The 27,105-nt window shown below is 45.4% G+C and overlaps 1 protein-coding gene across 1 annotated transcript in view; it reads left to right on the top strand.

Moving 5' to 3' along the window:
• SEZ6L (seizure related 6 homolog like) overlaps window positions 1-27,105 on the top strand; it is a gene marked incomplete at both ends in the record, with an annotated part of 199,018 nt that overhangs the window by 159,967 nt on the left and 11,946 nt on the right. The window contains 3 exons of the mRNA XM_082853340.1: window positions 2,679-2,875; window positions 9,020-9,214; window positions 11,922-12,113. Coding sequence (XP_082709466.1) covers window positions 2,679-2,875; window positions 9,020-9,214; window positions 11,922-12,113 — 584 coding nt within the window. The remainder of the gene's footprint in view (window positions 1-2,678; window positions 2,876-9,019; window positions 9,215-11,921; window positions 12,114-27,105) is intronic.

Genomic DNA, 27,105 nt, shown 5'->3' with positions numbered 1-27,105 from the left:
GACATGGACTCACCAGTGGCATACCTCCCCCACCCCCCCGGGACAACCATGTCTCTAGACATTGCCAACTGTCTCCAAGGGGCAAAACCACCTCTAGCTAAGAATCACAGACATAAGCCATCTGATGTCATTTGGTATAAATGGCAGTCCAAAAAGAGAATGATGGTGATGGCGGTGGTGATGGTGGTGGTGACAGTGATAGTGATGATGATGTTGGTGGTGGTGATGATGGTATGATGCACATAGTAACATTACAACATGACATAACCTTCAAATGACTTGACCACACTTGTTCAGGTGCTACCAGTGAGCCTAGAGTCTCATCCCAGATCTTCTGCCTGCCTTACCTCGCTCTGAAAGCCCATGACATAGACTGGAAATATTAAGCCCTATTCACAGACAAGGAACTTCAGAGAAAACACATGCCCTCCATGAAAGTGTCGAACCAAGAATGAAACCAGAGCTTTCTGATTTCCAAGGCTGTGTGCTCCTTCCTGTTTTAGAGAGAACAGAGAGTTGTGCTAGGGTTTTCACATGAAAGCTGTTTGCACCCTTGAAGATGCTTCTACTGCATTGAGATCATTGCAATGAATGATAGAATAAAGCCAAGTTGTGCACTGTCTGCAACCCACTGTTACCAGCAGATCGGCTGTGAAGTTGGCTTATGGAATATATCTGCCATCTACCACGTTTCGCACTAGCCTAATCCAGCACTTTCATGAGCTATTGATGTTTTCATGGTACTGGAGTTAAGAGGCTCTTCCATAGTTCAAAAGCTGACATCAGCCCTACTATTTCTGTTGTCAAATAGGGTCTCCAGCAGACTCTTTCATAGCATAGCATTTATTGAGCACCTACTGTGTGCAAGAGAAGGTGGCGACTCCAGAATGTCAATGTAATAGGGGTTTAGAGGCTGTCGCCTGGTTGTAAACTGGCGGGGAGTAGGTGGAGTCTCGGAGCTTGTCTGGAAGCCCTGTGTGCAAAGCAAGCGCACAGCTTTTTGTTAGGAGAGGATGTTGGGGGTGGTGCCGGGGAAGCTGATGGAGGTTATGGGGACAGTTAGAATCTCCCTAAGCCACCTGTTGGGACAACTTGACATGAGGAATTATGGTAGATAAAATATGTCCCCTGCCCTCTGGAAAGAGACCTTCAGCAGTGTGCCTTGTGTTTCTATTGCTTTGTTCTTACTACTTGAAGCACCAACAACATGGGTGGTTTCCATATCTCCTCCCTGCTCCTGGAGTGGCAGCAAACACCGCCCTTGGGCAGTGGATGAAGCGGGGGCATGGGGAGGTGGGGACGCCTCTCCTCTGGCAGTGAATTGCTCAGTCAGGATGCTCCTGTTTAAAATCCTTTACTGTCTCCCATCCCCAGCAAGATGACATCCAAGTGACCTAAACTTGTCTCTCTAAACCCTTCATGGTCTGACTCCTGCTTCCATGTCTATACCCAGAGCCGGGCACACTGACCACCAGGCAAGTTCCTTCAGGAGTTATGACCCCTCTTCCTTCTTCCCTCTGCCTCAGGCACTGCCCTCTCCCCCCCACCTCCTGTTTATCTGCCTAGTGGTCCCCTTCTCTTTCTTGAGGATCACTTCCTCCAGGGAGGCCTCTCTGATGCCCCCCATCTGAGTTAGACACACTTCTCTGCACCTACCTTGACTGTAACTCCTACCACAATCCCTGGCTTTCTCGTCTAAACAGACCTCTGCTCTGTGACTCCTCGTGTCCTCTGAGCACAGCACGGTGCCTGGCACATAGTAGGTGCTTGGAAATATTAGGGAGGGGATACAAGTAAAGGAGAAAGACATAAGAGAAAAAGGGAAGAAAGAGAGAAGCGGAGAAGGAGAAAGGAAGGAAAGAGGCGTAAGTTAATATCTGTCCATGATTGATGCAGCCGAAGCTGAACTGCCTGGCGTTCCTACAATCACAGATCAATGTTATCCAGCATACCTAACATAGCACAGGTTTCTTTGCCGTACTGAAGTGCTTTCTGGATTATTAACTGTCCATCGCTGTCCAAATATTTAGTGTCAAGGTACTCTGTTGTGTTTGGGTCTTTAAAAATGTGTCCTCCTGTGATGCTATGAATAGTGGTGGCAGGTTGGAGCATATTTCATGAGTAAGTGCTCCATCCCATTCTCTGTTCCGTCCCCTAAACATAATAGATTAGCTGGTTGATTTTGAGGAATTTGCCAACGTAAGTGGAAGGATCATTTCACCTTGTATAAGAATGCAACTTATCATTAGCAAGCAGTCAGCTTGCTCTGCATCACAGAAAAATGGAAGACCCATGTCACACCCCCAGCAGGTGGCTCAATGCCCAGCACTTAGTTTCACCCAGGAAAAAAAGTTGTTAATGACGGGTATTGAAGGCAATTCTACAGACAATGCAGCACTTGACTCTGCAGTGAGCTCCATGCTGGGAAGGTCGTTTCATGAATGAGTCTTCAAAGGCCCAATCCATCCACAGATCTGTGTGCGATGCTTTTAGAAGGATCAGCACATCCTGTTCACAGGTTCAGTCAATGCCTTCCTCACCCCCAGTTCCTAGCTTGGGATCTGACGCATAGTATATCTCAAGAAAATGAGTGTTGCTCGAAAAAAGAAATCAAAGGCTTGTTGAATGCCTGTTAACTTGGCTTCACAAGACCCCTCCTCTTCTCTCTGCCCCCCAAGCCTGAACCTAAGCAACAGCGACATCCTGACCATCTACGACGGTGATGAGGTCATGCCCCACATCTTGGGGCAGTACCTTGGAAACAGCGGACCCCAGAAGCTGTACTCGTCCACACCGGACCTAACCATCCAGTTCCACTCAGACCCTGCCGGGCTCATCTTTGGAAAGGGCCAGGGATTCATCATGAACTACATAGGTAAGTATTCTAGCCAGTCACTTTTTCTCCTTGGGTTTAGGTGCAAGTTAAGACAATTTCTTCTAGATATGTCTTTTGGGGAGGGTTGTGCTACATGAGTTTTTAAATATATTGACACGGTAAATATACGTCGTTTTTTTTTAAGAGGTTGGTCTCTCTAGTCGGAAGGACAAGGGTTCAAATCTTAGGATTATCATTGATGACTGTGTGACCTTGGGCAAGTCACTTAACCTCTCCGAGCCTCTTTTTTGTCATCTGTAAAATGGAAATAGTGATACCTCCTCCACAGGGTTGATATCAGGACTTAGTAGATAACGTCTCATAACTTTAAGATTCATCATTTTTCATTTGCAGTCAGCTGTGACTTTATATCATCAACACACTCTTCCATATTTGCAACTTATCAAAGCATTACCTATGCCATCTTGCCTGAACTGAAGCTTGGCTCTCCTGTAAGGACTCTTCTTCTCCTGCAGCCCCATCCAACCAAGACAGCCCTTTCTCTCCTACCTCCCATACTTTATTTTTTTAAATTTTTATTGGAGTATAGTTGATTTACAATGTTATATTAGTTTCAGGTGTATAGCAAAGTGAATTAGTTACACATATACATATATCCACTCTTTTTTAGATTCCTTTCCCGTATAGGCCATTACAGAGTACTGAGTAAAATTCCCTGTGATATATAGTAGGTCCTTATTAGTTATTAATTTTATATATAGTAGTATGTATATGTCAATCCCAATCTCCAATTTATCCCTTCCCCACTCTCCCCCGCTGGTAACCATAAGTTTGTTTTCTACATCTGTAACTCTATTTCTGTTTTGTAGATAAGTTCATTTGTACCCTTTTTTTAGATTCCACATATAAGCAACGTCATGTGGTATATGTCTTTCTGTGTCTGACTTACTTCATTCCATACGACAGTCTCTAGGTCCATCCATGTTGCTGCAAATGGCATTATTTCATTCTTTTTTATGGCTGAGTAATATTCCATTGTATATAGGTACCACATCTTCTTTATCCATTCCTCTCTTGATGGACATTTAGGTTGCTTCCACATCTTGGCTGTTGTAAATAGTGCTGCTATTGGCGTTGGGGTGCGTGTATCTTTTCGAATTATGGTTTTCTCCAGATATATGCCCAGGAGTGGTATTACTGGATCATATGATAGCTCTATTTTTCGTTTTTTAAGGAACCTCCATACTCTTCTCCCGTACTTTAGATTCTTTCTTGCTGCTCAATGTGTCTTCCAAACCTTTTCTCTTCCCATCATCTTTAAAAAAAATCCTGCTATAAAGTTCAAACTGAGTTCACACGTGAGCATCCAGTACCCGCTTCTTAATTGTTTCATCCACCCACACCCTTCCCTCCTCACTCCTCACCCTGAAACTCCCCCTTATTCATTCCTGGCTCCATCCCCCTCCTCTGCTCAAGCTCTAAACCTTGGAGGGTCCCATCCTGGACCCTGTCCTGCCTTCTATCTGTGTGCTGTCATCCAGGCCCATGGTTTTATCTGTATTCCGTTGACCCCTAGTTTGTACCTACAGCCTTGACCTCTCCCATGAACTCCAGATCTCTCCAGCTCCCTGCTCGCTGCGCTCTTGCATGTCCCACTGGCAGCTCAAGTTTAGCACGGACAGAACAGAGCGACCTCTTTGCCTCCCTGCCCTCACCACCTCTCACTGCTCCTGCTGTCTGCCCAGCCCAGGAGGCGGGACCACAACTCTCCTGGTTTCTCAGGCTGCTTCCCCTGTATCCAGTCCATCCTCTCAACTCTACTGCCACAATATATCTCAGATCCAAGTACTCTTCTCCATCTATCCACGTCCACCACCCTAGTCCAAGCTGCTATCCTCGCCAGCAGCACTGTGAAGTCCCACTGATCCCAGCCCTGGAAGGGACTTGAACTTACAGTGTGTCTGGTCCAGGCCTGTCTCGTCACAGCACAAGAAGCCCTGGACCACCAAGGATGAGGGACTTGATCATCAGGGGCAGACCTGAGGCTCACACCCAGGCTTCCTGGCTCCCAGCTCTTAGGGTTCTCTACCCCCAATATTTTTGGCAATAGCAGAGAACCTGGGAGACGCAAAGAGGTAGAGAAGACCTGACTTCTTTTGGCATCCAGGATGGTGGGTGCTTGCCTCCTGGGGATTTCAATGGGCAGGATTCAGCCAGCAGTTAGGGGACCTGCTTGCACCCCCCAGGGAAGAGGTTGACGTCTTGATTTCCAAGAGGGAACCGGGGAAAGGAGGACTGATCCTGCCAAGCCTCTCTGCCACCACCAGAGACCCTCTGGCTTGAGCACGGTTCCGTGTCTTTGGTTCTTCCCCTTGGCTTGAAGATTTGCCCATCTCTAGCTAATACAAAGTGTTCTCTTTGTAACTCCTACTGCCTCCAGAATACAAGCTAGTTCCCTGACCATTGGCTGTCTCAAGGAGCCTCATGCATATGAAAATAAGTCCCTTGCTTTTTTTATTTCCAGCTGGTGGACACTTCCCATCCCCACTCTGCTCTGCAGGTACCTCTCAGAGAAGCAATCACAAGTATTGATCTTTTTTTTTTTAATGTTACTCAGGGGCCTTTTTACCCTTGATGGCGACACTGGGTATTTTCAGGGTGTTACTGCTGCCACTTTCCATGCATTCTTTACTGGGTGATGCCGTGGGCAGAGGCTGTCCAGGCGACGTGCCCTCCAGAGTCAGCTGCCTTTGGAGGGAAAGTTTCTGGTGACTTGGCTTCAGTCTGTCTCCTTAGACCTTTCCTCCCCGCCTCCCTCCCTACTGGAAGATGAGGTCATAGTTTTGCTCATTTGTCTCCTCTGGTGCCCGAGTCAGTCTTGCAAGACTGCATTCAGCTTGATGGAAGAAATATGACTCTATCCAAGGCTGCCCGAGGTTGACCAGAAAGCCTGGCCATTGTTCAGTTTGGCAATATTTTGAAGAGGAGGTGCTCTTGTTAATTGAAGCTGAAACTTAGATTCGTGTGACAATTTGCGGTTGGCAAGCACTCTTACATATATTATTTTATTTCATCTTCAAACACATTATCTCCATTTTCCAGAGAGTTTGGTTCACAAACTTTCATGCTAGGCCCTGTTCTAGGCATCAGGATACAGGAATGAATAGAATTCTCTCCCTGCCCTTGAGCCAGTTAGTGAAAATGGAAGAGTCCCATTAACAGACAATATCAGGATCATATGCTGATGAGCACAGGATTTCAGAGAGTGCTTCCCAGGGGTACACAGCCTGGCTAATACGGGTAACACAAAAAGAGAGAACAGCTCAACTTTTTTCTTATTTCTCTTAAAGAAACACAGGTTAATTTCACAGAAAAGGAAGTGGGCCTTTGTATGTCAATGTTGATGTCAAATCAATTGCCCATGACTACCTGGGTTGAAGACCATGTTGTTTTCAGAGGAGGCCATGCCTGAAGTCAGTGGAAAAGAATGCCGTGATTGATTAGTGATGTCTGTCATGGGCATGGGAGAGGTATTTGCTACCCTGGGTCTAGATTTAAGAAGACACAGATGCAACTCCCATCCAGTAGAGGGATCAGATGGAAGGGTTAGGGGTTTCTGTTGTCATCTAGAGAATTCATTTTTTCTTTTTTGGCTGCGTTGGGTCTTCGTTGCTGCGTACGGGCTTTCTCTAGTTGCGGCAAGCGGGGGCTACTCTTTGTTGCAGTGTGCGGGCTTCTCACTGTGGTGGCTTCTCTTGTGCTGGAGCACGGGCTCTAGGCACACGGGCTTCAGTAGTTGTGGCTTGTGGGCTCTAGAGCGCAAGCTCAGTAGCTATGGCACACAGGCTTAATTGCTTTGCGGCACGTGGGATCTTCCTGGACCAGGGCTCAAACCCGTGTCCCCTGCATTGGCAGGTGGATTCTTAACCACTGCGCCACCAGGGAAGCCCCTCATCTAGAGAATACTAAAGCTCCTACACTGATCTCAAGGCCTGACCCCAGCTCTGGAAAGTGGCCGAGGCTTATCTGCTCTGGCTGCTGTCAGAACCTTCCATAGGAACACTGGGCTTACATGGTTCTGACTTCCCATAATTCTCCTTTGCACAGACAGAAGCAAAGACCCATTCTTCTCACTGCTTCTTATGTTTTGCTGTTGTCTGTGGTCAAGTGCATGGGAGGGAAGGGAATTAAAAAGCAGAGATAAGTAAGCAGTGTTTTTCAAAGAGATATTGGTCACTTGTATGTTTATTCCTCTAATCCCAGGATAATAAAAAGTTCCATACTGTAGGTCAACTCCAGTCAAATGACAGTGGCTCCCTGGAATGTTGTGTTGAGAAGGATTGGGAGGTTTCAGCTTGATTCAAAGAAAGAGATTGCTATGGTTGATTAGTGATGTCTGCCATGAGCATAAGACTGGGAAGTGGTGGTATGTATTCAGTACATTTAGGTATTTCTTTTGCCCAGAAGTTGGACCATGGTGCTGATCTTTACTGTGAGCATGGAACCATGACTTCAGATCTCTATATTCCTGGTGCCTGGCACATAGTAGGCACTCACATCTTAGTCAAACAAATCAATGAATCCATATAACTTGTCTTAGTGTTATTTTTATATCCTGCACATTAATTAGTTTTCATCTTGCCTCTAGGGATAGACAGGGCCATGATTCTTGTCTCCATTCTCTGATTGAGGACAGTGAGGCTCAGAGACGTTTATTGACATGACTGGAGTCACACAGCTTCTAAAATAAAGAAAGAAGATTAGAAGGGAAGTTCTCTGACTCCTGGGCCAGTTTTCTCATTCTAAGCAAAGTTAACAAAGGTTCATAGGAACAGATAATTCCAGAAGCTCTGCCTAGGGTGTTTGGTGAACATGCAGACTCCTGAATCAGGGTCTCTGGGGGTAGAGTCTGGGAACTGAAGAACAGAAGGTTAAGTGACTTAGCCAAAACCGCCCAGTTAGTAGACAGTGGGGCCAAGGTTTGAATCAAGGCTCTGCTGCACGGTGGCAGCCGCTGAGAATGACAAATGTGATGAATGCTGCGGAGGAGATGGGAGGGCCCATGGAAATGTATAGCCATGCCGGCTCATCTTGAAAAGTCAGACAAGCAAACCTTTCTCAGTCCCAAAGCATCTGGTACAAGGCAGACCACATATCAAGTATTTGCCCCCATTTCTCCTCTTTCATCCAGAGTTTGAACATTTGCAGCTGTGTCCCAAATCCAGGGCTTGGCTGATTTTTCAAAGGCCTAAAAATAGAGGCTCCTGTCCCCCACCAAGCAATTCTAGAAGCCATTTCCCGCTCCCCTTCTTCTTGCAGACACCCAGGAGATCTCCTTCCCCCAAATAAAATCATGATGAAATCCCTGGAAAAGCCATTGCTTGTTTCTCAGAATGACTTTCCTGCAGACAATGGAGGTACTTTGCTTTCCCCAGAAGCACATTAGAACCGCAAATTAATTATATGGCATAATTAGCCCTCTTCTCAGACTCTGCGCAGTGGGCACTTGGAAGCGAGAGTGATAATAGTGGGCTTTGGATTGCTACCTTAGGGACAAAGGTTTGCAGGAGGAAAACAGAATTATTCCAGAGGAAGATTCTGTGACGATAAGCTGTGTGTAGATTTTCCGGAGTGTGGTTCATGTTCACTGATGGTAGGCAATGTGATTTGAAGAATGCAGCCAATAATTATTTCTGTCTTAATAGTTACATGTTTATCTTAGTCTGCATTACAAAAATGTATATGCCTAATCTATCAAACCCATAGATTTATGGACATTCTTAGGATAAGGCTGAGTATAGTAGCAACCTATTGCTACATAACAGATGACGCCCCGCAAAATTAGCAATAAACGTGTACTATCTCACAGTTTCTGTGAGTCAGGAATTCAGGAGTTAATACTGGGCGGTCCTGATTTGGGGCCTGTCATGAGGTTATAGTCAAGATATCAGCTGGGGCTGCAGTCCTCTGATGGCTTGGCTGGAGGTTCCACATCCAAAATGAAAAGAAATCATTGTAAAGTCCCCCTAGGGAAGAGTTCTTGCAGGTTAAGGGATTTCAGAAGTTGTGTTGCTTACTTCTGGGGGCTTTCTCTTCTATTTTCTCTTTCCTCTGACATTCATAAAAGGAACCCCCAACAACAAGGCCACCTCCCCATCTAAGGATGATGTTTTTGTTTTAAAGAGGTGTCAAGGAACGACTCCTGCTCAGATTTGCCCGAGATCCAGAATGGTTGGAAAACCACTTCTCATACGGAGCTCGTGAGGGGAGCCAGAATCACCTACCAGTGTGACCCCGGCTATGACATCGTGGGGAGCGACACCCTCACCTGCCAGTGGGACCTCAGCTGGAGCAGCGATCCCCCATTTTGTGAGAAAAGTAAGAGTAGTCTTGTTGTTTTCCTCTAGGTCATTGGATGGAAAATCCCTCCCATGGAGTATTTTTTGCGTGGATGCAGAGGAGCTATTCAGTGTAGAATGTGGCCTCTCTTCTGCTCCACCAACACACTGGTGCTGTTCACCAATGTCATTTTGTAGCCCAAGGGCAAGGATCTCAGACTCAGGTGGTTTCAAAAGCCTGGCAGATAATGGAAATAAGTAAAGCAGGCTGGGTGTGAGACATTAGGGAATGGTGTGGACTGTGGTCAGCAGGAATATATGTAGCCTGTGTAAAAACGTCATTCAAATTCAAGTCGTTAAAATACCTGCAGAAGCCAAGCAAAACAAATCTAAGTTGGCCCTAGGAGCCCCAGTTCAAAACCCCTATGGTAGGTAGCCAACTTTTTTTTTTTTTTTAAGGCACGTTTTATTTTCTCAACAGTTCCAAAATGGAAATAGTTTGATCGATGATAATTTTTTAAAAGAAGTAGCTTGAATTTTCTGGCAATGCCTTAGTGAAGGTATCTAGAGAAACAAGAAAACTTCTCCTTGTTTCTAAACCTTCAGTGGTCTTTCTCTTGCATTGACATTGAAGTAGACACTGGTAGGTAGCTGCCTTTATCCAGACAGCATCCAGCCCAGTCTCCTGGTTCCTTCTGCCTGCTCCCCGAAGTGCTGGCCTGAGTGCAGGCCAAGTGTGTCTAGTGATAGCTGGGTTCAGCGTCTTGAGGAGGGGTAGCGACAGGAAGTGCCTCTAATGGTTTCTACCCTGATGTCTTAGTATCAGGGTGGGGGGAGCTAAATTCGGCCTCTCCCCTCATCCATTTGCTTCCCACCTCCTACATAAAGCTCTAGTCTGCAACCTTCTTCCTGGGAATCCTTGGATCCTTGGTGATACTTTGGTGGATCTGTTCAGCATGACTTAAATCACCAATTGCCCAAGAAGAAATATTAAGTGCAGCAGAGAAAGAGGCTGTCAGGGAAGGAGAGCATGGGGGGGCTACATACAATTCCTGTCATAAACATTCCAACATCAAGGAAAATTATAACAGTGGGAAACGTGAAAGAACTCGCTGAAGATCCATAAAACCAGCTACACAGACACATCGATTTGTTCTGCAACAGAATGTGGGGTGTGTGCATGTGTGTGGATTGTGATAGAAAATAAAAATGGACCGTGAGATGTGCAATTAGGAGAGATCCGTCACGAGTCCACCAGTGCGAGCTACATCATCATTGTTATTCTTTAAACATTTTCAAAGGCTTGGAGGGGACATAACTAGCTCTCTATGGGGGGATCCCCTCCCATGCCTCAGTTTTTGCCAAGAAAAGGCCCAAAGTAGAGCAAATAAATGTGCATTGGGCCTGTTGTGTGCCTGCGTGTTTATGTTCCCAGGCTGGGTGCCACGCTCACTCTGCGTTCAAGACACAGACCCACCGAAGCGCTTCTCTTCTAGTGAAATGAGAGCAGAAGAACCTCCTAGACCAATGGGGTCCCACCTAGAAGTCCCTGAATGTTATAGCCACCTTTCATTGGTTAAGCTCCACTCTTGACAGTAAAAGATGTAAATATATAACTATATCCTAAAATTGTGCCAGTAACAAACACGGTAATCAAGTGGTGGTAAACTAATGAGGTAGAAAGTGAAAATCCCTTATGATCTGCTCTCAGAAGTTTATTCTGTTTTATTCCAATTGCATATGTTTGTATGTGTCTGTTACACACGTACGTAAATGTGTGTGTGTGTGTGTATTGTGTATGTTGAGATATATATGGCTACACATACAGACATAGCTGCAGAGACAGATACTTTACCATAATAGGCATCAATTGCTAGAAACTGCCTTGCAACAGCTTTTTTCTTCAACTCAGAAATAGACATCTTTTCATATCACACATGTGATCTACTTCATTCCTTTTTATTTTTATTTTTGCAGCACAATGAGAAATAGGTTTTATTTAGTCTTAAGATGTTTCCTTTCTGCATAAATATTAACAATAGTGTATCATGAGTCACAGTGTAAAATTCACATTACCGTTGTCAATTTAAAACCCAGTTTCTCTCTTTTCCATACTTCATTCCTTTTTAAGTGGTTTATTATTTTCCTTTTATCTATATTGACTTTTTAACTTAAAAGTAATGGACACTTAGGACTTCCCTGGCCGTCCGGTGGTTAGTACTCCGCGCTTTCACTGCCCTGGGCCCGGGATTCGATCCCTGGTCGGGGAACTAAGATCCCACAAGCGACACGGTGAGACCAAATAAATGAATGAGTGAACGAATGAAAGAATGTAATGGGCGCTTATTTTCCTGTAGTTAAGTACTGCAAAGAAAGCAGTAAGAAAGAGCTCTTTGTTCTCATTAGTGGTTGGTCAGGATTTCATGGAATGGTTGCCGCATGATATTTAACTCCTCTTATGTTAAAGGATTGCTTTTTAACCATTACAAATATAATATTATTATGTGCAGTGTGCAGTCTTGTATATGGGTCTTTGGGCCCTGATGCAAACATTTCTTTGGGCAAATTCCTAAAAGTGAAATTAAATTCAAGTCTCTTTTGTCCTGGCCTGTTTTCCAGCCACATGCAGTGTCTTTCAGACAGGGAAAGAACTAAGTGAGGAAATGTTCTAGATCATTATGTAGTTCTCGGCAAACCAGTGGTCATCAGGCCCTAACACCCACCTGGTTTGGTTTCATCTCGTGTAGTTATGTACTGCACCGATCCCGGGGAAGTAGACCACTCGACCCGCTTGATTTCGGACCCCGTGCTGCTGGTGGGCACCACCATCCAGTACACCTGCAACACGGGCTTCGTGCTGGAAGGGAGCTCCCTCCTGACCTGCTACAGCCGTGAAACCGGCACGCCCATCTGGACCTCTCGCCTGCCCCACTGTGTTTGTGAGTCCTCGTTATTGGCTTGAGCCTCCGGGATGCGTCTGGGGGTTGGCTTCTTCTTATTCCCGGTGGAGGGCTGGGCTGCTAGGAGGCGGTACCCACTCTTGGGAGCGTTTATTATCACTGTCCCCCAACAATAGCTACCAGGGATTGGTAGAGGGCATGGCTACTCTAACACTTATGGTAAGTTTATCAGGCACTGTGCTGAGTCCTTTACCAGATTTCCCTCTCTTCTTCCCTGGGTAGCTTCGTGAGCATGGCAGTACTGTCTCCATCTTCCGAAGAGGATACTAAGGTTCAAAGAGGCAAAATCATTGCCCCAGGTCACACAGCTAGTTAGTTAAGAAGAAGGCCAGAGGCACACCCAGGCCTGCGTGACTCTAAGTGATTAAAATGGAGCCGTCCGAAGGGCAGTAAATAGAGTGATTCAGACTCTCTTTGACCTCCTCTGTGGGGCCATCAAAGCAAACGTTTGGTTAAAAAAACACTTTGGGGGGTTCTCTACCATAAAAACTCAAAAAAAGCCTTCCAAGGTCACTCTGAGAATGGAAGAGTAACTGCATATTCTCACCAGGCAGAGGAGGTGGAGAGCAGGGGTCGTGGTGGGGGGGGGGGGGGTCTCGGCCTCGATGGCACATGGGAATCATCTAGGATGTTTTAAAACGCCCTGGAGGTTCGGATGCAATTGGTCTGGGGTGTAGCGTGAGTTTCAAAAGCTCCCCGAGGTTTCTGACGTGCTGACAGGGATCGGACCCATTGCTTAAGAAAAGCTTGAGGCTCTGCAGAAGGAACAAAGCCTCACACGATACCTGGGGTTTAGAGATGTCAGCTGCACTGCTGTTTTATGAGTGTGTTTTGAAGAGATCCATTAAGGGCACAGGCAGCCCAAGCTCCCAGAGCTACACTGAGGTCTCGATAGTGCTGGGGAATCAGACTTTAAACAACAACAAAAGAATAGATGTTTATTGTATGTTTATGTTTATTGTAAACTACATCTTATGTGATGAACAGAGTGTAACTTAAGGACGTGGCTCTCTCTTGAAGTAGCTGTGTTTTGTCACTTCTCACAAGTATCAAAACAGGCTTTCTGGAGTTTTTTCATGGCCTCAAACAAGCAGCCCTGCCATTTAAATGGATAAAAGCATTCACGGTTTGGAAGACAATTGGAAAGCAAGAAAATCCTTGTCCTTTTCCATTGGATAAACAGATACAGGCAGACCTCAGAGATACTGTGGGTTCAGTTCCAGACCAACACAATAAAAGAAAATATTGCAATAAAGCAAAATTTTGGGTTTCCCAGTGTATATAAAAGTTACGTTTAGCCTATACTGTAATCTATTAAGTGTGCTATAGCATTACGCCTAAAAAAAAAAAAAGTATGTACCTTAATTTTAAAAGACTTTATTGCAAAAAAAAATGCTAACCCTCATCTGACCACGCAGGGTTGCCACAAACCTTCAGTTTGTAAAAAAAAAAACCACACACAGTATCTGAAGCGCAGTAAAGCAACGTGCAATAGAACAAGGTGTGCCTGTACTTACTGAGCACTTATTGTATGCCAGGCACCGTTCTGAGCAGTCACATGCATTAATTCACATTCACATAATTAATTAATAACAGAGATGTTTGTTGCTTCTGATAAAGAACAGAGCATGGTCAAATTCAAACTCTGGGGAGACCTTCCTCTCTTTCTATTCATGAGGCAGCCAAGGCCAGGGTCCCCTGTGGTAGTCCATGAATTCAGCTTTCTCAGCCCACAAAAGGGATTTATCACACAGACCCAAATAAATGAAAAATTTAAGTGCACATCATCTACTTCATAGATTTTCCTTAATTGACATCTGATTCCTTTATTAGAGGAAGATTTATGTTTCTGGGTTCCCATTTTCTCTTCTCAAAAAGGGGGAAGGCGTGGTAAGAACACAACATGAAATGGACCCTTTTAGCAAATCCTTAAGTGTATAATAGAGCATCATTAACTCAAAGGCATGGTGTTGTACAGCAGATCTTTAGAAGTTACTGACCTTGCATAATGGGAACTTTATGCCTGTTGATAAGCAATTTCCCCATTTCCCCTTCCTCCAGCCCCAGGCAGCCACCATTTCACTCTCTGGTTCTATGAATTTGACCTTTTTTTAAAAGATATTTTTATTGAAGCATAGTTGATTTCCAATGTTGAGTTAATTACTGCTGTACAGCAAAGTGATTCAGTTATACATATATATACAGTCTTTTTTTTTATACTCTTTTCCATTATGGTTTTTCATAGGCTATTGAACATGGTTCTCTGTGCCATCCAGTAGGACCTTGCTGCTTATCCACTCCATATATAAAAGCCTACATCTGCTGACCCCAGCCTCCCACCCCATCCCTCCCGCAGCCCCCTTGACAACCACCAATCTGTTCTCTATGTCCATGAGTCTGTTTCTGTTTCCCAGAGAGGTTCATTTGTGTCATATTTTAGATTCCACGTATACATGATATCATATGGTATTTGTCTTTCTCTTTCTGACTTACTTCACTTTGCATGATAATGTCTAGTTGCATCTATGTTGGCCCAAATGGCATTATTTTATTCTGTTTTATGGCTGAGTAGTATTCCATTGTATATATGTACCACATCTTCTTTATCCATTTATCTGTCGATGGACATTTAGGTTGTTTCCATGTCTTTGTTGTTGTGAATAGTGCTGCTATGAACATAAGGGCGCATATATCTTTTTGTATTATAGTTTTGTCCAGATATATGCCCAGGAGTGGCATTGCTGGATCATATAGTAAGAATTTGACTATTTTTTAAAATAAATTTCCAGTTTTTAAAAAATATTTATTTATTTATTTAGGCTGCGCTGGTTCTTAGTTGTGGCACACAGGATCTTTGTTGCAGCATGTGGGCTCTTAGTTGTTTCATGTGGGCTCTTAGTTGCGGCATACAGACTTCTTAGCTGTGGCACGTGAACTCTTAGTTGTGGCATGCAGACTCTTAGTTGCGGCCTGTGGACTTCTTAACTGCGGCATGTGGATTCTTAGTTGAGGCATGCGGACTCTTAGTTGCGGCATGCATGTGGGATTTAGTTCCCTGACCAGGGATTGAACCCAGGCCCCTGCATTGGGAGCATGGAGTCTTACCCACTGGACCACCAGGGAAGTCCCTGAATTTGACTGTTTTAGGTGCATCCTATAAGTAGAACCAGACAGTATTTGTCCTTTTGTGACTGGCTTATTTCACTCAGCATAATGTCCTCAAGGTCCATCCATGTTGTCACGTATGGCAGAATTTCCTTCTTTTTCAAAGCTGAATGATATTCCATTGTATGTATATACCACGTTTACTGTATCCATTCATCCATCAGTGATGTTTGTTTCCACATCTTGGCTAGTGGAAGTAGTGCTGCAATGAACACAGCGGTGCTAAAATCTCTTTAAGATCCTGATTTCACTTATTTTGGGTAAATACCCAGAAGAGGGATTGCTGGATCATAATGCTTGTTCTATCTTTAATTGTTTGAGGAACCTTCACACAGTTTTCCATAGCAGCTGCACCATTTTGCATTCCCACCAAGGGTTCCCTCTTCTTCATGCCCTCACTAACTCTTGCTGTCTTTTGTTTCTTTGATAATAGCCATCCTACCATGTGTGAGGTGATATCTTATTGTAGTTTTGATTAGCATTTCCCCGATGACCATAACGTTGAGCATCTTTCGTGTACATGTTGGCCATTTGTATATCTGCTTTGGAGAAATGTCTATTCATGTTCTTTGCCCTTTATTTTTTTTTTGCTGTACGCGTGCCTCTCACTGTTGTGGCCTCTCCCGTTGCGGAGTACAGGCTCCAGACGTGCAGGCTCAGCAACCATGGCTCACAGGCCCAGCCGCTCCACGGCACGTGGTATCTTCCTGGACCAGGGCACGAACCCATGTCCCCTGCATCGGCAGGCGGACTCTCAACCACTGTGCCACCAGGGAAGCCCCCTTTGCCCATTTTTTAATTGGGTTATTTGTTTGTCAGCTATTGAGTTTTAGGAGTTCCTTATGTATTTTGGAAATTAACCCCTTATCAGATACATGGTTTGTAAATATGTTCTCTCATTCAGTACACTGAAGATTTTTCTGATTGTTTTCTTTGAAATTGGACCCTTATCTGACACCATACACAAAAATCAACTCAAAATGGTTAAAGACTTAAATGTAAGACCTGAAACTGTAAAAATTCCAGAAGAAAACATAGGGGAAAAGCTCCCTGACATTGGTCTTGGCAATGATTTCACGGATATGACACCAAAGGCACAGGCAACGAAAGCAAATATAGACAAGTGGGAATTCATCACAATAAAAAGCTCCGCACAGGGCTTCCCTGGTGGCGCAGTGGTTGAGAGTCCGCCTGCTGATGCAGGGGACACGGGTTCGTGCCCTGGTCCGGGAAGATCCCACATGCCGCGGGGCAGCCGGGCCCGTGAGCCATGGCCGCTGAGCCTGTGCGTCCGGAGCCTGTGCTCCACAATGGGAGAGGCCACAACAGTGAGAGGCCCGCGTACCTCACACACACACACAAAAAAGCTCTGCACAGAAAAGGAGAGACTTTATTATTCTGTTTGCACAAGTAACAGGGAATCTTGGACCACACAACCCTGTGTTCCCATCTGCCTTATTCCTAGAATTTCAGAGCTGAAGGGAATCTGGGAGATAAAATGCAATTGAGGATAACCTTGAGATAAAACACAGCTGCCCTCATTTTACAGATAATAAAAATAGTTGTTATCTATCGACTGTGTAAGACATTTTGCTAAGCATGTTATATGTATTTGTGAACATATATGTATATATGTGTACAGTATGTGTGTATATACACGCACGTATACATTAAGGAAACTAAAGCTCAGAAGAAAATACAGATAACAGTAGTTATCATGTGTAAAATACATTGCTAACTAAATTATATATATATGTATTTTTGTGAATGTATATATGTGCACACACACATATATAAATGCGTGTGTGGAGGGGGGTATGTAAAGGAAATTGATTCTCAAAGGGAAGTATGACTAAGGTCACAAAACTTCTTTGTGGGCAGAGCTAGGATTCAGATTTAGGGCTCTGATCTCCAAGGCCAGCATCCCTTCCACCAGCCTGGCACCGCCATCATTTCACCATGGGTGGCAGGGCGCAAACTCATACAGGGCTGTCCCAGTGGAATTGTAGTCTATGGTCCTAACCCCTTAGCCACCACCACATCCCTTCCCAGTCCCCAGACCTATGGGCTAAGTTCTGACACTGACTGGTTGGTTCCTGTTTGGGGCTTAATTGTGTCCCCCCAAAAGTCCTAACCCCCAGTGCCTGTAACCATGAGGTTTGGGGAAATAGGGTCTTTGCAGATATAATCAAGTTAAGATGAGGTCATACCAGATTACGGTGGGCGTTAATCCAGTGACTGGTGTCCTTACAAGAAGAGGGAAATTTGGACTCACATGGAGACACAGACATAGGGAGAGCATCGTGTGATGACAGAGGCAGTGACGGGAGTGTTGTACCTGCAAGTCAAGGATGCCAAGAATTGCCAGAGACCACCAGAAGCTAGGGAGAGGCAGGGAAGTATCCTCCTTCCGGAGGTTTCAGAGGGAGCAGGGCCCTGCTGCCTCCTTGAATTCAGGCTTCTAGCCTCCAGAGCTATGAGACAAGGAATGACTGTTGTCCTGCGACCCCTGTTTGTGGCACTTTGTTACAGCAGCCCAGGAAGCAAATACAACTCCCATTTCCCCTTTAAAATACTGAAAGGTGGAAATATTTTTTAAAAGAAAGAAAAGGCACCTCACTAATGAGGCACAGCCTCCAAAGACCCTCTGGGCTGCAGCACCTGCTGGGTTTCCGAGAAGCAGCCCCAGTCCCTCCGGGGCCGCCGCCTTTCCCCAAGATCTGCAGAGCTCTGGTGAGAAGGTGTCCCTGACACCCATGCTAATGAGTTCACGAGTCAAGCTGGGTGTCAGGAGACACGCCATCCTCCTCCCACATGCCAGGAGAACCCAGCATGGGGTTCCAGCATTGATCCAGGCAGATGAGGCCGACGGGAGATGACACACGAGGCAGGAGGACAGTCAGATTCTAGCAGCGAGGTGCCCAGACTGAGGGGGCGGGTGTATCTGGGTTCCGAGAGTATTTTTTGTTTGTTTGTTTGTTTTTGGTTTTTTTGTGTTTTGTTTTGTGGTACGCGGGGCTCTCACTGTTGTGGCCTCTCCCGTTGCGGAGCACAGGCTCCGGACGCGCAGGCTCAGTGGCCATGGCTCACGGGCCCAGCCGCTCCGCGGCATGTGGGATCTTCCCGGACCGGGGCACGAACCCGTGTCCCCTGCATTGGCAGGCGGACTCTCAACCACTGCGCCAGCAGGGAAGCCCCTGAGAGTATTTTTAACAAGGTTATTGGACATAAAACAGCTTTATTTATTTATTTTTTTAAATTTAGTTAGTTAGTTAGTTTTGGCTGCGTTGGGTCTTTGTTGCTGCATGCAGGCTTTCTCTAGTTGTGGCAAGCAGGGGCTACTCTTCGTTGCGGTGCGTGGGCTTCTCATTGCAGTGGCTTCTCTTGTTGCGGAGCACGGGCTCTAGCCAAGTGGGCTTCAGTAGTTGTGACACGCGGTCTCAGTAGTTGTGGCTAGTGGGCTCTAGAGCGCAGGCTCAGTAGTTGTGGCACATGGCTTAGTTGCTCCGTGGCATGTGGGATCTTCCCGGACCAGGGCTCGAACCCGTGTCCCCTGCATTGGCAGGCAGATTCTTAACCACGGTGCCACCAGGGAAGTCCAATAAAACAGCTTTAAAATGTTTCTTCTGCTGAACCAAGGAAACAGCACTGATTTGATGAGCACCTTGGCTGTGCCCAGCCCTTCCCCAACATTCACACATTTAACCCTCACAAAACTGCATGAATGGTTTGCGTGTCCACTTAAAAGCAGGCAGAGAAGGCCCAGAGAGGGTTAGAAGCTTTCCTGAGGTCACACAGCAGGGAAGGGGAAAACCCAGGATTCCAGCTAAAGCCTGCCTAACCCCCAAAGTGTCTTCTTCCTACCTCGTACTCTGCAGCCCTGGTTCCCGGGTGAAGCTCTGGGGCTCTACTGTTGACCAAGACTTTCCACCAACAAGCAAATCGTATAAGCTCTGGACATCTGCAGCCTCTGTTCACAGTCACTTGCCAGCGCCATCGTTCAGTCCAGCTGGGACTCAAAGCCATGTCTTTGCACTCCTGGTCCGTTTACCCCAGGCCACTTCAAGAACAGACAGGTCAGGCGTAGGTAGAGGGAAGAGTCTGAAATTTGCTGTCAGACTCACCTCCAGCTCTGCTGTGTGACCTTGGACCAGTAGCTTGCCCTCTCTGGACCTAGGGCCCCCATCTATGAAAACGGATTACTACTTCCTACCACGCAGGTTTGTTGGATGTAATTCGGTTATTTAACAAGTCCTCTTATCTGCAGGTGCGTGCTAGGACAGAGGTTCCCAAACTTTCTCAACTCACAGTATCTTTGGAGTGTCAGGATTGTTTCGTAGATTTCCTAGGCCAGAATACCTAACAATTCTATTTATTAAGCAGTTGGGTCCAAACCACTTAATAGGCAGCTGTATCCTGACAACTTAGGAGCTGCTTGAAAAAGTAATGCACATAAATTGAGAGAAAAGATTGTAAAATTTTTATTTCGTTCTTAAGTAATACTTATTTACAATTACAATTTACAGTAATAATCCAACTACTGCTGCGGGAGTGTGTGTGCCTCCTGGGCTCTGCCACACTTCTCAAACTCTTAGCATCAGACTGGACTCTGCCACCTGCATCTCCTGTTCCACACTGATTTTGTCACAGTTCCTGCTTTTTAGCACAGCAACCACAGAAAACCTAGCTTTGCAAAGATGGGGCATCATCAAAAAGAATGCAGCTCCATTGTGAAGCAGTTATACTCCAATAAAGATGGTAAAAAAAAGTAAATAAACTACAATCTATATGCACCCAAAAAAAAAAAAAGAATGTAGCTCTATCTGATGTTAAAACTGAACTTTCTCAAGCTAGGAGTTCACATGAGGCTGGAAGATGTCACTGTGTCTCCTCAACATTTTTTAAAAATCTCACAACACCCCTGTGAGTTCATGGTGGCACCCGGGGGCATCATGGTGTATAGTTTGGGAACAATGGTGTTAGGTCCTGAAAATATGGCAAAAATGCAGCAATATGTAAACAGACACAGTCTGCATTGTCAGGGATCCTGGGGTATATTGAAGATGGGGGAGGAGAAACAAGTCTATGAAAGAAATAACAATGGATCCACAGTATCACCTCCTCCAGAAGGGCCTCCCTGACTGCCTAGGCTAGGTCATGTTTCTCTCATCTGCACTCCCATGGCTCCTATAGCTACACAGCACTTGCTGCAGCTTATCGAAATGATCTGTTTATATGTTCAGAGACTCAAACACATACCTTGCTTGCTAGGAATGTATCCAATTGGTTCTTGTATCCCTGGGGCCCAGCAGGCTCAAAAAATGACAGTATTTGCTACTATTACTGTCATCACCCTTGTTAGCAGTACTAATGCAGGCTTTATTGAGTTTCGTGGCTTTGTTGCAGCTTCCCTTCTTTGGTGGCGGCATGGTAGATGGCCGCTGGGGGTCCCATCCTGAAGACATAAACCACAGCATGAAAAGTAATGAGACTCTGACAAAGACAGCGAGGGTTTTATGGGTGGCTCTCCAGAGAGACATGTACAGATTCCCCAGGAGGCCCTGGCCCTTCACAGCCCTGCCCCCAGAACACCACAAATACGAGATGTGGAGATTTCCTGACCTGGATAGAACCCACATGGCCAGACGGTGGCCACAGTAAAAGTTTCCATTGATGAGTCATCCCCAGCAGCCTCACCTCGGCCAGCATGCCAGGCTCTAGCTGGGTGCCCTTCTTCATTTAAAAATTCCTGTCTCTGAGGAAGCAATAGCTCAGAGCAATTCACGATAGCCCAGGGAATTTGGGCAGGAGAAGGGCCCTTCATTATAGCAGAACCGTTAAGTGCACAGGACTTCAAATCCAGCAGGTCAGGTTTGCATCTCAGCCCTGCCACTTGCCAGCTGCGTGACTTTGAACAAGCCAAAGCCGGTGTCCTCATCAGAAAGAATGATCATGCCAACCATCAATATAGATGCTCATAACAGTGTGTCTGGTATATAATAAGTGCTCAGTTAACATTGGTTGCTAATTACCACTCAGTTTCACTGCTCCACTACTGTAGAGTATATTACAAATCATTCACAGCAATAACCAAGAAACCTGATTTTGAGCGTTTCGCACAGATGTGCTCTAAAAATGTACATTTTTTCCTATACTTAAAGAGAGGGGGGGAAATGGGAGGAAGATAAAAATGAGGGTAGGTTTGTGATTATGTCTATAAGACCATCAGTCCAAGTCACTTGAATTCCTGGGAGAGAACAGGTTGAAATCACACGGATTGCCATCAGAATTGTTTAAACCTTAGACACGTGATTCTCAACCAGGGGTGAATCTGCTCCCCAGGGGACAATTGTCAAAAGCAATTTCTAGAGACATCTTTGGTTGTCACAACAGGGGAAGAGGAGTGCTACTGGCATCTAGTGGGCAGAGGCCAGGGATGCTGCCCAACATCCTACAGGGCACAGGACAGCCCCACCACAAAGAATTACCCAGCCCACAATGCCAACAGCATCTAAGTTGAGAAAACAGTCTTATTTCGAAGTGTGGGTACCTCCTCGGTGTAGGAATGTCATTGACCAGCCACCAGCCACATCTCAGCTTAAGAGTGGGGTCTTGGTCCAGTCCGTATACATAGCAGGCAGGAAAAAGTGAAGTCCAGAGACATGAATTGATTCACCCAAGGTAACACAGTGGATCCCGGCCTCCAGTTTCAAATTCAAGTCACCTCCTCATCACTTTCCTGCCATCTTCTGGGAGCTGAAGATAAATACAGATCCTTCAAAGACAGCTGGTTTCTGCCAGAGGTGGAATTCCATGTGGAATTCTTTTCAGACTCTTACTGATGGTTGGGTCAAAATTGAATTGGATTGACTTTGGAGGCAAAGACTCAAATCATGACTCAGCCACTTCCTTCTTGTGGGACCTTTCACAAGAGACCTTCCCCTGAGCCTCAGTTTCATCATCTGTAAAATGGCTGTATGGTGCGGTGATTAACAGTGGACTCGGACCACTTGGACTTGAATCCTATCTCTCCCACTAACTAGCTTGACAGGTTACCCAGCGAGACACCCAACAGTTCTGTGCTTCACTTGCACCGATATGAAATGGGGAGAGTCATAACAATGTCTGTGCCTTGGGGTTGTTGTAATAATTAACTGAGTTTATAGGTACAAAAACTCCAAATAGTGCCTGGCTCATAGGATGCTCTCAGTAAACTTTGGCTATTCTGGTCAGTACTGTTACCATCTTTAAAGATTTAGGGGAGGATTAGAAGTAATATTTGCAAATCATCTGGTACAGAATGGATATTTGAATATTTTGGAAATCAGTGGATTAAATTATTAATTTCGTAACCATGTCAAGACACCAGAGCTGCAGTTCTGAGCCCTAAACCCTTCAGCCCTAAAGTTCTGGCTGGACTTTAAGAGTCTATTTCTGTTTTGTAAATCAGTTCATTTGTACCATTTTTTTAGATTCCACATATAAGTGATATCATATAGTATTTTTCTTTCTCTGTCTGACTGACTTCACTTTGTATGGTCATTTCTGGGTCCATCCATGTTGCTGCAAATAGTATTATCTCATTCTTTTTTATGGCTGAGTAATATTCCGTGTGTGTGTGTGTGTGTGTGTGTATTCCACATGTTTATCCATTCATCTGTTGATAGACATTTAGGTTGCTTCCATGTCTTGGCTATTGTAAATGGTTCTGCATGTATCTTTTTGAATTAGAATTTTCTCCGGGTATATATGCTCAGGGAGTGGGATTGCTGGATCATATGGTAACTCTATTCTTAGTTTTTTAAGGAACCTCCGTACTGTTTTCCATAGTGGCTGCACTAATTTACATTCCCACCAACAGTGTAGGAGGGTTCCCTTTTCTCCACACTCTCCAGCATTTGTTATTTGTAGACTTATTTTTTTATTATTATTATTTTTTGCGGTACTCGGGCCTCTCACTGCCGTGGCCTCCCCCGCTGCGGAGCACAGGCTCCGGACGCACAGGCTCAGCGGCCATGGCTCATGGGCCCAGCCGCTCCGCGGCATGTGGGATCTTCCCGGACTGGGGCACGCACCCGTGTCCCCTGCATCGGCAGGTGGACTCTCAACCACCGCGCCACCAGGGAAGCCCATTTGTAGACTTGTTGATGATGGCCATTCTGACCGCTGCGAGGTGGTACCCCATTATAGTTTGTTTTTTTTTTTTGTTTTTTTTTTTTTTGCAGTACACGGGCCTCTCACTGTTGTGGCCTCTCCCGTTGCGGAGCACAGGCTCCGGACGCGCAGACTCAGCGGCCATGGCTCACGGGCCCAGCGACTCTGCGCATGTGGGATCTTCCCGGACTGGGGCACGAACCCATGTCCCCTGCATCGCGGCAGGCGGACTCTCAACCACTGCGCCACCAGGGAAGCCCCCCATTATAGTTTTGATTTGCGTTTCTCTAATTAGCGACGTGGAGCATCTTTTCATGTGCCTCTTGGCAATCAGTATGTCTTCTTTGCTGGCTGGACTTTAGAATCACCTGGGGAGCTTTAATAAGAATATTTGGGGGGACTGATTAAAATTCCTTAGGGGGCAGAGCCGGCTCACTGAATAACCTGGGGTGATTCTACTATGAAGCCAGGTGAGAACAGCTGAGGACACCTCCCCTTCATCTTCCGACCTGCTGTCAGTCTCTTCCTTTACCTCCAGATCTAAGAATTTGTCCTTTGTCACTTTCTATCTCCGCAGGGCCAGGACAGTGCCTGGTACAGGAAATATTGTGGAATACATGAACATTAAGTTACATGAAGGCAGGGGCCATGTCTGTCTTGCTCATTGCTGTATGTCCAGGGCCTGGCACATAGAAGGTGCTCAAGAAATATTTGTTATACTCATTAATCTGTTCATTTATGAAAGAAAATTCCAGGGAAAGTTTGTAGGGAAATCCTTCTGCATTGCCACTGCCACCTGCTGGCCACTCTGCTACACTGCAGGTAATACACTTTTTTTTTTTTTTTTTGTCTTAAGGATTTATCTTCTCTTAAGGATCACTTACTAGGAAGCTGGACTCCCAGGAGGATGGAAAGCCAGGGAATCAGATCAGCACTTACCTGGGGTCTGAGTCTTCACTCTCTCCCAGTAGAGCACTGGATTTCCAGGTTTCCTCTGAAAACCTTCCCTGACCTTCCCACCTCTGACTGACTCAGTGAGGTTTCTGCTCTGTGTTTCTCCCATCACAGCTGCTACCAAGCACTGGGTTGCAATTACCTGATAACTGTTCCTCTCCCCCACTAGACTGAGTCCTGGGAAAATCGGAACCATGCTTCTTTAGTTCCCTACTCTATACCAGCTCCTAGCACAAGCCTGGAACATAGGGACAGAGCAAATGTCTGCTGGACTGAAATTTTTTTTTTTTTTTTAAACCCAAAGAGTGAATTCTAGACTCTGGAAGTTCATAAACTGTAAAGTGTAGTGCATGGGGCTGCATTTCCCAAGGAGTATTATATACTCCATTGGTGATACCCATGTGGCTTTAGACAGTACCCAGATTAACTTTTCAATGTTAAGAAAATCTTTAAAAATAAAACTGACATTTGAAACCTGTGATTATAAGAATGTTATTATTTGGGGTGAGGCTAAATTATGTGGCACTGTTTAAATGGAAAAATAAGTTAATAGAAATTTTTAAAAAGATTAAGTAAACAATAGTAAAGTTGGGTTGGTGACCAAAATTGTAAAACCCAGAAAAATAACCAGCGTTTACTGGGTGCTACTGTATGTTGCTCACCCTCACGTGCATGAGCTCACTTCATCATCATAGCAACCCTACGAGCTATCCCATTTCACAGATGAGGAAGTTGAGGCTCACAGAGGACAAATATCTTACCCACAGGTGCATAACTAGGATCTGAATCCCGGGCCATTAGGCACTTGAGCCCAAGAACTTCTATTCTGTAATCTTCTTTCAGTTGAATTGATGTAAGGTCTTTTAAGAAACATTTATTGGGCACCTACTGTGTGCCAGACTGCTGAAGATACAGCGGTGAGTAAAAGCCAACTCCAGCTCCACAGAGCCCAACCAGGTTGAAGAGCAAACTTTCAGAGGAATCATTAGGACTTGGGTGCAGGGTTTGGGTCGTGATGTTATTGCCTGTGTATATTATAAAAGTAAGGCGTGCCCAACCTGTTTTTAAAACGATACATCAATATGCTATATAGGACTATAAAATGTCAAAGGAAGATTTTCCCTTCCTACAGCTCATACCCCAGGCACACTCCGCAAGGTTAATGGTACCTTACCAGTCCTTCTAGGTGTCTTCCGTGGACGCATAATACCATGCTGTCTTTAAGGGTTCCCGTGATTGATTGAAGGAAGACATTGTGGTTTGACCGGGGGCCCAGACATGGTAACATTGGCTGTTCTCAAGTGCCCGTGGGTGAACTTCAACCACAGAGATGACCTGGGTTTAGTGGCAGGATTAGCTTTGGTCAGGCATTGGCTGAACCACCTGGTGCCTCATTTCTGGGAGTCTGAACTGAAGGGAATGCTAGTCCATATCTCTGCCTCTCTCTCTCAGCTGCTCTAACAGCCCCGCCCCCGCTGACTTAGGGGGTCTCCTCCAGGTGCCCCTTACTCTTTTGAGCTTCTCTCTCTGACAGCAGCTGCCATCTCTTTTTGTTTAATTGTCCATTTACTTTGTTTGCCCGCTTAAAGCACTGAGACCACAGTCTCAGGAGGGCAGGAATGGCGTCTGATTCGCCTTCTGGCCCCACTGCTGGGTGCGTTGTCTGGCATGCAGTAAACACTTGCTAAATGTTTTCTGAATAAAAGCTCGAGCGCCTGCCAAGGTGTGTCTGCATTGTTGTAGCCACCCAGCGACCCAGCAAGTCCCTTTCTACAGGCTGGCTTCCTGGATTGCAGGTATGGGAGGAAAACAGTTCTTCACCCCTGACGAAGGCTGTTATTGAATTACAAAGAAAAAAATCTTTCAACCTCAAGAGGTTGGAACCCTAGGAACCTTCGGAACCTTCTAAGCCAGGTCCCTGTCGACCCACCCATTCAAAGAGATCAGAGCCCCAATTCCTCATTAGAGGTGATTACTATCTCTAAGGCATAGTCATTCATTCATTTGTTCCTTGGAAAGGTGATACATTAAAATGCCTTCCTGAATGTCAGGCAGGTACCATGTGTAGAACAGTAGGGAGTGGTAAGGATTGTGGCTAACTGGGGAACATACTTCTTATCTAAGGGGGATGGCTTCTACTCAACGCCATGTGAGTTAAGTGCTTGGGCTCCAGGTCACAATCATTGCCATGTATTTATGTGAGCCCAGTATTATCTTATCTTCCAATGTTTCAGAAGAAGCCAGAAATTCAGATTATTACATGAAATACCCTGATTTGCACAAGCTAAGCAGAGCCCATGTGTAGGTCAAATTCACAGAGAAATAGGGTCTAGTTGGGACTTCTGTTATACTATGTGCCATCCACAATTTCCATGGGGCGAGGGGTTATATCTGTTTTATTCACCTCTGTGTCCTCAGTGCTACTTATGTGTTGGCACATAATAGGTGTTCGATAAACATTCATTGACCCAATGAATGAATGAATGCTTCCTGTGATGCAGGCAAGGTGCTAGGCACTGGAATTCCTGGCATGAACGTAAGATGAGTTTCCAGCCTGGGAGTGAGTGGGCAAGGTGAGAATCAAACAGTGCCAGAAAAGATTCTGAGGCTGTGTTGGAGGTCTGTGAAGGTTATAGAACAGGGTTCCAAGAACAGGGGAATTCATGCTGCTGGGGACAGATCTGGCTCCTTGGGGGAA

This window comes from Leucopleurus acutus (genome assembly GCF_964270905.1).
Source record: "Leucopleurus acutus genome assembly, chromosome: 13".
NCBI lineage: Eukaryota > Metazoa > Chordata > Mammalia > Artiodactyla > Delphinidae > Leucopleurus > Leucopleurus acutus.
Note: the sequence above shows the minus strand (reverse complement) of the source record. Positions and strands in the feature narration are given on the sequence as shown.